The following is a 13,498-nucleotide window of genomic DNA, read 5'->3' on the forward strand; positions in this document are numbered from 1 at the left end:
GTGACCCAGCTGAAGCATTAGAGAGGCTAACAGTGAGGAGAGGTGACCCAGCTGAAGCATTAGAGAGGCTAACAGTGAGGAGAGGTACCCAGCTGAAGCATTAGAGAGACTAACAGTGAGGAGAGGTACCCAGCTGAAGCATTAGAGAGACTAACAGTGAGGAGAGGTACCCAGCTGAAGCATTAGAGAGACTAACAGTGAGGAGAGGTCGGGGGACAGCTTATTTCTCTCTCAACCTTGTTTTCATGTCATATAGGAGGTTTTCATTCAGCCTGTGGCTGCTTGGTGATTTCACACTTTTGGATGCTTGTCCTTCTTGTTCTCTCACTCCGAAAACTCAAATCCCTTCACTGGGCTGGCTGGAAATGCCACTGAGGGCTTTGGTATTTTGGTTCTCAAAAAGGAAACAGTGGTTTTGTATATTTGTGTGCAATATTTTGTCTATCCAGATTGAAAGAGTGCATGCAAACACAACCTCCCAGCTGTGATTAGCAATGAAATTGTAGAGTAAATGACAGTAGAAAGTGGAATGGTTTAGAACACTGACTTTTATTGTTGTGGCTCGGAGAGACTGTGGACAGAGTCAGCAATGTGTCGTCCATAGACAAAGACAGAGAGATAGTCAGAGTGGTCCTGGCATGTACAGTAGGGTAAAGGTGTCCTATAAGGAGGACTCTTTCATGTGGAGAGAGCCCATCCTCCTTCTGTACCTCGTGTAGTTGAGATCAAAAGAAATCTTTGTAGGAATACTGTAGACAATAGAGCTGGATTGGAGGGCTGACTCTTCCACTGTGCTATTGTTCTCTGTCACTCTCAATATCTTTCTTTCTTATCATCAATTTCCCTTCCGTTTTTGGACAATCCCTCCACTTTCGGTCTGTCTCTCTTTTTCCATCACTGTTATGGCATAATGTATTTTCCTCTCTTTCCCCCCCTCCCCCCTGTCCCCGTCCCCCCCTCTGAGATGCTGCGATGACAGTGAGGCGGGAGAGGTTGTTTTCTAGACATGCCAGTGGGAAGCCCTCACTCCACATTGCTTTAGCTCCGGCTTTCTGCCCACTCCCACCTCCTCTTCCCCATCTCTTCTCTCCTCTCCTTATTTCCCTAATGGCTGGGGAGTGATGGGAATGACGATGCGGATCATCTCATCACAGAGGCATCTGAGTCGTTTCTTACAGAGAGACGCTCTTCAGAGAGAGCCCACGAGGCTTTAGAGATGAGAGGAAGCTGAATGGAGAGAATGTGACAGGGTACAGGGAGGGAGGGATTCAAGGGGAAGGAGAGGAAGGAGATGCTGTGTGAGCACATGTTCGTACCTCTTGGAAAGGGGCGGAGTGTGCTAAACCAGGGTTGCAGATCAATGTGTACTGCATACGGACAACATGTTATCCGTGAGCAGTACGCCTGTAGGTGGTTGAGCTTGTTCTCTTATCAAAATATTCTCTGTTGTGTTGTTGCAGGTGTCTGACCGCTGTGTGGTGGCTCTGGTGCCCAAACAGACCTCTTCCTACAACATCCCCCCGTCAGCCAGCATCTCCCGGACCTCCATCAGCAGATATGGTGAGCACATAGAACATAGAACGTTGTACATAGATCTCCACGGTAAGTACTGTACTTAGCTCCTCAAGCCACGGGACCATTTCAAACAAACGACATCAACATAAATACTAACACAGGAAGAGGAAGGGAGGGTTGGAGGTCAAAGTGTTCCGTGTCTAAGCCTTTGGGTGTGAGCAGAACTGATATACACGTTAGCCTTTCAGATGAGTTTGTAGACATTTTGTCCAGAGCCACAATGTGAGCAAAAATAAAACCCTCCTCGCTAAAGACCAGCTCTGTTTGGAGCGTCTAATGCTTTGCTGCGGAGCCATTGCTTACCGTACTATCTCCTCCCGACGGTGTTTACTGCAATTTACCTCACAGCCCAGAAACTGCAGGGGTGGTAGAGGGATGGAGAGGAAGAGTGGGGGATAGAGGGATGAAGGGAGAGAAAGAGAGGGGGAGAGTAGAGAGGGCCCGATGGGAGACATGGAGAGAGGTGTTTTGTTTTACCATCAAGTATAATAATGAGGATGCCAGACTGAGCCTGGAGCCAGGGTGTAATGGTCTGTCTCACACACACACACACACACACACACACACACACACACACACACACACACTGGTGACAGTCACAAGGGTGAGCCACAGGGCCTCCCATCTGGTTCCATGCCCAACCCCAATGGCAGCGTGTGATTGGCTAATTATTCACTGTGAATGATACTTCACACCAATAGAAAGTGAAAACGGAACACGGTTGGCCCATTATCAGGGCTGGGATTGGATGAGAACCCCCATAGGTTGTTTTCTGTCGCCTGGAGAGATGACCAATTGGGCCAGTAACACCATCGTCCCTCTCCTTTCCTATTTACTAAGACCCCATTTGCCAATCACAAAACCAACAGTATATTGGAAATTATCCCTGGACAGTGTCAGACAAACAATGAGGATGGTTAATGTGTCATGTGCAATGTGCAATAAAAGTCCTATAGGACTATCTCAAATTCATAAAGATGGTGACGTTTACGATGTCAGAGACAGCATTGCCATCTCCTCATTAACACAGCCACATTAAGAATGTACTGTAGAGAGACTGTGAGATACAGTGAGGGAAAAAAGTATTTGATCCCCTGCTGATTTTGTACGTTTGCCCACTGAAAAAGAAATGATCAGTCTATAATTTTAATGGTAGGTTTATTTGAACAGTGAGAGACAGAATAACAACAAAAAAATACAGAAAAAAGCATGTTGAAAATGTTATAAATTGATTTGCATTTTAATGAGGGAAATAAGTATTTGACCCCCTCTCAATCAGAAAGATTTCTGGCTCCCAGGTGTCTTTTATACAGGTAACGAGCTGAGATTAGGAACACACTCTTAAAGGGAGTGCTCCTAATCTCAGCTTGTTATCTGTATAAAAGACACCTGTCCACAGAAGCAATCAATCAATCAGATTCCAAACTCTCCACCATGGCCAAGACCAAAGAGCTTTCCAAGGATGTCAGGGACAAGATTGTAGACCTACACAAGGCTGGAATGGGCTACAAGACCATCGCCAAGCAGCTTGGTGAGAAGGTGACAACAGTTGGTGCGATTATTCGCAAATGGAAGAAACACAAAAGAACTGTCAATCTCCCTTGGCCTGGGGTTCCATGCAAGATCTCACCTCGTGGAGTTGCAATGATCATGAGAACGGTGAGGAATCAGCCCAGAACTACACGGGAGTATCTTGTCAATGATCTCAAGCCAGCTGGGACCATAGTCACCAAGAAAACAATTGGTAACACACTACGCCGTGAAGGACTGAAATCCTGCAGCGCCCGCAAGGTCCCCCTGCTCAAGAAAGCACATATACATGCCCGTCTGAAGTTTGCCAATGAACATCTGAATGATTCAGAGGACAACTGGGTGAAAGTGTTGTGGTCAGATGAGACCAAAATGGAGCTCTTTGGCATCAATTCAACTCGCCGTGTTTGGAGGAAGAGGAATGCTGCCTATGACCCCAAGAACACCATCCCCACCGTCAAGCATGGAGGTGGAAACATTATGCTTTGGGGGTGTTTTTCTGCTAAGGGGACAGGACAACTTTACCACATCAAAGGGACGATGGACGGGGCCATGTACCATCAAATCTTGGGTGAGAACCTCCTTCCCTCAGCCAGGGCATTGTGGATGGACCCAAAACACACGGCCAAGGCAACAAAGGTGTGGCTCAAGAAGAAGCACATTAAGGTCCTGGAGTGGCCTAGCCAGTCTCCAGACCTTAATCCCATAGAAAATCTGTGGAGGGAGCTGAAGGTTCGAGTTGCCAAACCTTAATGACTTGGAGAAGATCTGCAAAGAGGAGTGGGACAAAATCCCTCCTGAGATGTGTGCAAACCTGGTGGCCAACTACAAGAAACGTCTGACCTCTGTGATTGCCAACAAGGGTTTTGCCACCAAGTACTAAGTCATGTTTTACAGAGGGGTCAAATACTTATTTCCCTCATTAAAATGCAAATGATTTTATAAAAATTTTTGAAATGCGGTTTTCTGGATTTTTTTGTTGTTATTCTGTCACACTGTTCAAATAAACCTACCATTAAAATTATAGACTGATCATTTCTTTGTCAGTGGGCAAACGTACAAAATCAGCAGGGGATCAAATACTTTTTCCCCTGACTGTACATGAGTAATGACTACATAACCAACAAAGCAGTATTATACTCTAATGTAGTAAATAAGTATTACTCTGTAATGACTGAAACAGAGGATCTGGAGATGGATTGCCAACCTGAATGATGTAAAGAAAACTAACACATGATTTTGGTCTCAGTTTGGTTCAGTGGCTGGTGATGCATACAATATTACACAGTATTCCATCCTGAACAACATACTGCTTCAATCTGAATATTTCACCAAAGTCATTAAATAGCAATGTGTGTGTGTGTGTGTGTTTTGTACGATGCTGCATCAAAAAACAACCTGTCCTCCTCTGGCTCCAGCCCGGTCCCCAATCAATCAAAGCCTGGCACAGCGGGCACAGATGTGCCCCGACACCCAGCTGATTGATTCATATCAATTTAACGTTCAGCATTTAGCATCCCGCCTCAATTTACCGTTCCAGCGCCCTCCCGGCCCTGAGTAACTCGCTACACTCCCCCCTGATGCCTCACAACCTACCTCACACACACACACACACACACACACACACTCACACCCCTGCTACCCTCACACCCACCCCCGGGAGCGTGAAGCCTGGTGCAGTGGTTACTGAGCTGAAGATAGGAGGGAGAGGTCTGCCCCCCTGGAGAGGAAGGAGTAGAGAGAAGGAGGGGCAAGGACCTGCCAGTGGCTTAAAATGGGATTTGAGACCTCAATCCACCCCACTCGCACACACAGAGGGAGACACACACAGGGGCTGACAGACCCCCCCCCCCAGACTCAAAGGTCCCCAGTGGCCACCCTAGAGACCCTTCTCGCTGCTGCTGCTCTTTAGAAAATACCACTTAGAGCTGTAAGTCGCTGTAGAGCTCTGAGGCTTTGTTGTCCCACACTGCCCTTTGAAGACAGGTGAGAGGGATCTGACAATGATAGAGAGCCCCTCCAGACCTCTCTCACACACTCACACACACACACTCACCGCCACTGGGGAGGAAAGAGCTGCTAAGTAAGAACACTGGCGAAGAAGAGAGGAGGAGAAAGAGCGCCATTCCTTAATGTCAAAGGAATGAGGGAAAGAAGATGGCTGGAGTGCTTTACATATTAGAGATCTTTTGATGCATTGATTAGGACTCTTTCAACCCGGCGACAGCAGGAAAGAGACAATTATAATTCCTTTTAAGAGGAACCCACGGGAAGCCAGGGCTCTATCTCTCAATTCAATTCAAAAGGGCTTTATTGGCATGGGAAACATGTTTATATTGCCAAAGCGAAATAGATAATAAACAAAGCTGAAATTAAAAATGAACAGTAAACATTACACTCAAAAAAGTTACAAAGGAATAGAGACATTTCAAATGTCATATTATGTCTATATTCAGTGTTGTAACGATGTGCAAATAGATAAAGTACAAAAGGGAAAATAAATAAACATAAATATGGATTTCTCTCTCACACCTCTATTCAGAGAGAGGGATAATATGAAGGAAAGAGAGCGAGAGACAGAGAGAGATAATATGAGAGGGAGAGAGAGAGATGTGCGGGGGATGATATGAAAGAGAGGGGGTGGCACTGGGCTGACAGCTGCCCCTCCACCACTCCCCCACTCTCTGGACTTAATAAAATATTATTGGTGCATGGCTCCTTTCATCCGTTTAGTCTAGTGAGAGGGTGCTGCTCCTGCAGTCCAGAGGGCCAACAGACATGTATTGAGATGGACGAACAGACAGACAGAGACCTATTTATTCCCCTTCCTTCATCACATTTCCGCCAAGCTAATATGAAATGATCCAGCGCTGCAATTTACTTTACAGAAAGGTTAAAGAGGAACAAGGGACTAGGGGTTTTAAGCTTTGTAATGAGACTACAGAGGAGAAGGGCAAATGAGACAGGAGGAGGTTCAGTGGGTGTGTGTTGGGGGGAAATATCAAATCAAATTTTATTGGTCACATACACATATATAGCAGATGTTATTGCGGGTGTAGCGAAATGCTTGTGTTCCTAGCTCCAACAGTGCAGTAATATCTAACAATTCACAACAATTCACACAAATCTAAAGTAAAAGAATGGAAATATAAGAAATATATAAATATTAGGATGAGCAATGTCGGAGTGGCATTGACTAAAAGTAGAATGGAATACAGTATATACATATGAGATGAGTAAAGCAGTATGTAAACATTATTAAAGTGAATAGTGTTCCATTATTAAAGTGACCAATGATTCCATGTCTATGTATATTGGGCAGCAGCCTCTAATGTGCAGGGTTGAGTGACCGGATGGTAGCTGGCTAGTGATGGCTATTTAACAGTCTGATGGCCTTGAGATAGAAGCTGTTTTTCACTCTCTCGGTCCCAGCTTTGATGCACCTGTACTGACCTCGCTTCTGGAGGGTAGCGGTGTGAACAGGCCAAGAGTCGGGTGGTTGATGTCCTTGATGATCTTTTTGGCCTTCCTGTGACACGGGGTGGTGTAGGTGTCCTGGAGGGCAGGCAGTGTGCCCCCGGTGATGCGTTAGGCAGATCGCACCACCCTCTGGATAGCCCTTTGGTTGCGGGCAGTTCAGTTGCCGTACCAGGCGGGGAAACAGCCCGACAGGATGCTCTCAATTGTGCATCTGTCAAAGTTTGTGAGCGTCTTAGGGGCCAAGCCAAATTTCTTCAGCCTCCTGAGGTTGAAGAGATGCTGTTGCGCCTTCTTCACCACACTGTCTGTGTTGGCGGACCATTTCAGATTGTCAGTGATGTGTACGCAGAGGAACTTGAAGCTTTTCACCTTCTCCCATCGATGTGGATAGGGGCGTGCTCTCTCTGCTGTTTCCTGAAGTCCACGATCATCTCCTTTGTTTTGTTGACGTTGAGGTAATTTTATTTACCTGGCACCACTCTGCCAGGTCCCTCAGCTCCTCCCTGTAGGCTGTCTCGTTATTGTTGGTAATCAGGCCAGCTACTGTTGTCTGCAAACTTGATGATTGAGTTGGAGGCATGCGTGGCCACGCAGTCATGGGTGAACAGGGAGTACAGGAGGGGGCTGAGGACACAGCAGACTGGGATAGGGAGAGATTGAATATGTCCGTAAACACTCTAACCAGCTGGTCTGCGCATGCTCTGAGGACGCGTCTGGGCTGGCAGCCTTGCGAGGGTTAACACGCTTAAATGTCTTACTCACGTTGGCCACGGAGAACGAGAGCCCACAGTTCATGTGAGTGGGCCGCGTTGGTGGCACTGTGTTATCCTCAAAGCGGGTGAAAAAGGTGTTTAGCTTGTCCGGGAGCAAGACGACGGTGTCCGCGACGTGGCTGGGTTGACCTGTGTAATCCGTGATTGTCTGTAGACCCTGCCACAAACGTCTCTTGTCTGAGCCGTTGAATTACGACTCCACTTTGTCTCTGTACTGATGTTTTGCTTGTTAGATTGCCTTATGGAGGGAATAACTACACTGTTTGTATTCATCCATATTCCCAGTCACCTCGCCATGGTTAAATGCGTTTGGTTCACGCTTTCAGTTTTGCTCGAATGCTGCCATTTATCCACAGTTTCTGATTTGGGTAGGTTTTAATAGTCACCGTGGGAACTTCATCCCCAATACACTTCCTGATGAACTCAGTCACCGTGTCTGTGTATATGTCAATGTTATTCTCAGAGGCTACCCGGAAGTTGGAGTAGCAGTGGTCGAGTGTTTAAGCAGCGCAAGTGTTGATAGAACTTCGACAGCATTTTCCTCAAATTTGCTTTGTTAAAATCCCCAGCTACAACAAATGCGGCCTCAGGAAATGTGGTTTCCAGTTTGCACAATGTCCAGTGTAGTTCCTTGAGGGCCGTCGTGATATCGGCTTGAGGTGGACTGTATATGGCTGTGACTATAACCGAAGAGAATACTCTTGGGAGGTAATACGGTCGGCATTTGATTGTGAGGTATTCTAGGTCGGGTGAACAAAAGGACTTGAGGACTTTCTGTATGTTATCACAATCACACCATGAGTAGTTAATCATGAAACATACGCTCCCGCCTTCCTTCTTCCCGGAGAGTTCTTTATTCCTGTCTGTGTGATGTACTGAGAACCTGTATGGCTGTATGGACAGGGACAGTATATCTGGAGAGAGCCATTATTCCGTGAAACAGAGTATGTTACAATCCCTCATGTCTCTCTGGAAGGAGATCCTCGCCCTCAGCTCGTCTACTTTATTGTCCAGAGACTGAACATTGCCGAGTAATATATACCTCTTCTCCACCGGCGGCGTCTTGGAGCAGCCTCTGGGATAAGTTCAATTTCCCTGGGGGGTACGAACAAAGAATCCAATTCGGGAAAGTAGTATTCCTGGTCATAATGCTGGTGAGATACCACCGCTCTGACATCCAAAAGTTATTTCTGGCTGTATGTAATATCATCTCTCTCTAATAATGTAAGAAATAACACACAAAAAACAAATACAGCAAAGTTGCTTAGGAGCTGTCTGTTGGCGCCATCTTGCGTGTGTGTTACTAAACAGGACAAGGGAATAGAGCACAGAACTAGGAACATAGTGGCTCATTTAAAGTGTCTAATTTATCTCCCTCTCTGTCCCTCCATCTCTCTCTCCTACCCTTTTTCGCTCTCTCTTTCTCTCTCTAGACTCGTCCTTCCGGTACACAGGTAGTCCAGACAGTCTGCGTTCCCGTGCCCCTATGATAACCCCTGACCTTGAGAGTGGGGTCAAAGTGTGGCACCTCGTCAAGAACCACGAGCATGGAGACCAGAAGGAGGGAGACCGCGGCAGCAAGATGGTCTCCGAGATATACCTGACCAGACTGCTAGCCACCAAGGTAACACCCAACACAAACTTCTTTACCTCCATATTTCAATTATACTACAGTAGTTTACTTTCAGTTACAGTGTTTTGTTTTACATAAATTGTACTTAGTGACTGGTGGTACAATCCTGTATTTTGGATCCAGTGGCTAATGACAGACTTTCATCTGCTTAGGTTATTGCCTATTCTTTTAGGAAATCAGTTATTGTAGTGAGTTTATGTATGTCTGACCTGGTGTGTCCATTGTGTTTACCCAGGGTACACTGCAGAAGTTTGTGGACGACCTGTTTGAGACGTTGTTCAGTACCGTCCACCGGGGTAGCGCCCTGCCCCTCGCCATCAAATACATGTTTGACTTCCTGGACGAGCAGGCGGACAAACACGGCATCCACGACCAAGATGTCCGCCACACGTGGAAGAGCAACTGGTGAGGAACCTGGAGGATGTAGAATAGGAATGATAGGATTCATCAATAGGATGTATAATGTAGGATGTGATGTGTATCAATCAGAGGATGATACACTGAGAAACTTTCCAAAACAGTACTGGATTCTGCCTGTCTGGAGTTGAGCCTAAAGCTCCTCCCTAAAGCCAGCACTTTAGTGACCCAGAAAGAGGAGAGAAATACGTTACTGATAGTTAGTGGATTCTGACTCAGTGCTTTCATGACCCAGAGAGTGAAGAAAAATACTGAGAGGGGATTCTGACTGACTCATTTCTGTGCCCTCTTTATCAGCCTCCCGCTGCGGTTCTGGGTAAACGTGATCAAGAATCCCCAGTTTGTGTTTGACATCCACAAGAGCAGCATCACGGACGCCTGTCTGTCTGTGGTGGCCCAGACCTTCATGGACTCCTGCTCCACCTCAGAGCACCGCCTGGGCAAGGACTCACCCTCCAACAAGCTGCTGTATGCTAAAGACATCCCCAACTACAAGAGCTGGGTAGAAAGGTGAGTGAGACAAAATATACACATACAATTCTATTTCCTTGTTTTCTTACCGCTCATAAACTATTTTGGTCCTGGATACACTTGCAGTATGTTTAAGCAATAAGGCCTGGGGGGTGGGGGGGGGTGGTGGTATATGGCCAATATACCACGGCTAGGGCTGTTCAACCTTTAGCCGTGGTATATTGGCCATATACAGTGGCAAGAAAATGTATGTGAACCCTTTGGAATTACCTGGATTTCTGCATAAATTGGTCATCAAAGTCACAACAATAGACAAACACAGTGTGCTTAAACTAATAACACACAAATTCTTGTATTTTTCTTGTGTATATTGAATCCATAATTTAAATATTCACAGTGTAGGTTGGAAAAAGTATGTGAACCCCTAGGCTAATGACTTCCCCAAAAGCTAATTGGAGTCAGGAGTGAGCTAACCTCATTGAGACGAGATTGGAGATGTTGGTTAGAGCTGCCTAGCCCTATAAAAAAACACACATTTGAGTTTGCTGTTCACAAGAAGCATTGCCTGATGTGAACCATGCCTCAAACAAAATAGATCTCAGAAGACCGAAGATTAAGAATTGTTGACTTGCATAAAGCTGGAAAGGGTTACAAAAGTATCTCTAAAAGCCTTGATCTAAAAGCCTTGATCAGTCCACGGTAAGACAAATTGTCTATAAATGGAGAAAGTTCAGCACTGTTGCTACTCTAGGAGTGGCCGTAAGGGAAAGATGACTGCAAGAGCACAGCGCAGAATTCTCAGTGAGGTTAAGAAGAATCCTACAGTGTCAGTTAAAGACTGAAAGAAATCTCTGGAACATGTTAACATCTCTGTTGACGAGTCTACGATACGTAAAACACTAAACAAGAATGATGTTCATGGGAGGACACCACGGAAGAAGCCACTGCTGTCCAAAAAAAACATTGCTGCACATCTGAAGTTTACAAAAGTGCACCTGGATTTTCCACAGAGCTACTGGCAAAATATTCAGTGGACAGATGAAACTACAGTTGAGTTGTTTTGGAAGGAACACACAACACTATGTGTGGAGAAAAAAAGGCACAGCACACCAACATCAAAACCTCATCCCAACTGTAAAGTATGGTGGAGGGAGCATCATGGTTTGGGGCTGCTTTGCTGACTCAGGACCTGGACAGCTTGCTATCATCGATGGAAAAACGAATTACCAAGTTTATCAAGACATTTTGTAAGGCTATCTGTCCGCCAATTGAAGCTCAACAGAAGTTGGGTGATGCAACAGGACAACGACGCAAAACACATAAGTAAATCAACAACAGAATGGCTTCAACAGAAGAAAATACGTCCTGACCTCAACCAGATTGAGATGCTGTGGTATGACCTCAACCAGATTGAGATGCTGTGGTATGATCTCAAGAGTGGTTCACATCAGACATCCCAAGAATATTGCTGAACTGAAACAGTTTTGTAAAGAGGAATGGTCCAAAATTCTTCCTGACCGTTGTGCAGGTCTGATCCGCAACTACAGAAAACGTTTGGTTGAGATTGTGGCTGGCAAAGGAGGGTCAACCAGTTATTAAATCCAAGGGTTCACATACTTTTCCCACCCTGCACTGTGAATATTTGCATTGTGTGTTCATTAAAGACATGAAAACGTATAATTGTTTGTGTGTTATTAGTTTAAACTGACTGTGTTTGTCTATTGTTGTGACCTAGATGAAGATCAGATCAAATGTTATTACTAATTAATGCAGAAATCGAGGTAATTCCAAAGAGTTCACATACTTTTTCACATATGTACTCCACAGGAGGTTGGTGGCACCTTAATTGGGGAGGACAGGCTCGTGGTAATGGTTGGAGCGCAATAAGTTGAATGGCATCAAATACATCTAACACATGGTTTCCAGGTGTTTAATGCCATTCCATTTGCTCTGTTTCAGCCATTATTATGAGCCTTCCTCCCCTCAGGAGCCTCCTGTGATGTACTTTAATGAGGCTCAACGTTCCAGTAAAGAATTCTGGTGTAGATTGTTTCGGCTGTGTGCATGTTGAAACTGAGCGTCGCCCCCTGTGTGTGCCTCCAGGTACTACGCAGACATTAACCGTCTGCCGGCCATCAGTGACCAGGACATGAATGCCTACCTGGCAGAGCAGGCCAGGCTCCACTCCACAGAGTTTAACATGCTCAGTGCTCTCAACGAGATCTACTCCTACGTCTCCAAATACAGTGAGGAGGTGAGTCCTAACACACACACACAGACACACTGCAATAATGACCATTCTTTTAACAGGCGAGGCCATGCTCCAGTCTTATGAACTCTCCTCTTCAGTCAGGTCTAGTCTAGTTCATGGTCATTCCTAACTCATTTAGAGTGTTTCAAAAACTTTCAGAGATGCCAAGAGTTTCTCTGATCTGATGGTATTCCTCACAAAGAACCATACCCCCTATCCGCCACGTCACATAACCCATCCTAAGTGCCATATGTCCTGGGCCAATGAGAGTTGTGGGTGGATGATATGTGGAGGAGAGACAGGAACAGCGTCTGTACAAGCAGCTCAGCATGCTACTCCATCCCCTGAGTGGTGTGAAGGAACACAGCCCTGTTCTCTCTCTCGCTCTCTCTTTCTTTCTCTGTGGCTCGCTTGAGCAGAATCAAGACGTTGAAGAGGGGGGTTTCAGGGAAAGAAAGAGAACGAGAGAGGGAGAAAGAGAGAGAGAAGAAAAATGGAGAGAGAAAATGAGGGAGAAAATGAGAGAGGGGGAGAGGGATGGGAGAGTGCGACAAAGAAGCGACGGGAGAGAGGGAGAGAGAGAGAAAAGGTTCTGTAATGGAGACATTCCGGCTGTAATGTCAGCACCTCTTCTGGGAGCCATTAGTCTGACCTTATTGAGGCCCCATTCACAAGACGACGAGCCCACTCCCTCTTCTCTCCCTTTCTATTCCATCTATCTCTCTCTCTTTCACTCTCTCCTCTGTGTTTCTCCCGTCTCTCTCTCTTCTTCCCCATCTGCCCTAAGAGCTTGAAGCTGCTGCCGCCAGAGCTAGTGTTCACTTCTCCTCTCTCTCTTTTTACCTCTCAGAGACCACCTCTTTTACTCCCACTCTCTTTCTCGCACTTTCTTCCCACTTTGTTTCCTTTTCTTTTATCCCACGCTCTTCCCCCACCTCTAGCTTTCTTTCTTTCTCTCTCACAGACACAGACACACACACACACACACACACACACACACACACACACACACACACACACACACACACACACACACACACTCATGCCCTCTCTCTGTCTCTCCTCTTCTCCAGCTCTCTCTCCTGGGCACAGTGCTAAGGCCCTTATCGTTGGCCGTCATCAGTTGTTTGTTCCATGCCTGGCTCCTGTGTGGCCCCTCTAGCGGGCTAGCGCAGTGCTGAATGGATTTTGGTGATGAGGGAGGGAGGGAGGGAGGGAGGGAGGGAGGGAGGGAGGGAGGGAGGGAGGGAAGAAGCTGTGCCTGCATACAGCACAACAGATTCATAATAGATTGGTATGAGGGGGAGAGGGGGATGAGGAGGAGAGGCTCCGCTGGGCTCTGCTCTGCCAGCTCTAAGAGCACTTAGG

At 46.2% G+C, this 13,498-nt stretch overlaps 1 protein-coding gene across 2 annotated transcripts in view; it reads left to right on the plus strand.

Moving 5' to 3' along the window:
* The window catches only part of plxna2 (plexin A2), a 304,923-nt gene that overhangs the window by 286,539 nt on the left and 4,886 nt on the right, over window positions 1-13,498 (plus strand). For both annotated transcript variants that reach the window (XM_045693250.1, XM_045693251.1), the window contains exons 27-31: window positions 1,461-1,560; window positions 8,792-8,982; window positions 9,227-9,396; window positions 9,706-9,918; window positions 11,983-12,133. In XM_045693250.1, coding sequence (XP_045549206.1) covers window positions 1,461-1,560; window positions 8,792-8,982; window positions 9,227-9,396; window positions 9,706-9,918; window positions 11,983-12,133 — 825 coding nt within the window. The remainder of the gene's footprint in view (window positions 1-1,460; window positions 1,561-8,791; window positions 8,983-9,226; window positions 9,397-9,705; window positions 9,919-11,982; window positions 12,134-13,498) is intronic.

This window comes from Salmo salar, chromosome ssa13 (assembly GCF_905237065.1).
Source record: "Salmo salar chromosome ssa13, Ssal_v3.1, whole genome shotgun sequence".
In the NCBI taxonomy this organism is placed as follows: domain Eukaryota; kingdom Metazoa; phylum Chordata; class Actinopteri; order Salmoniformes; family Salmonidae; genus Salmo; species Salmo salar.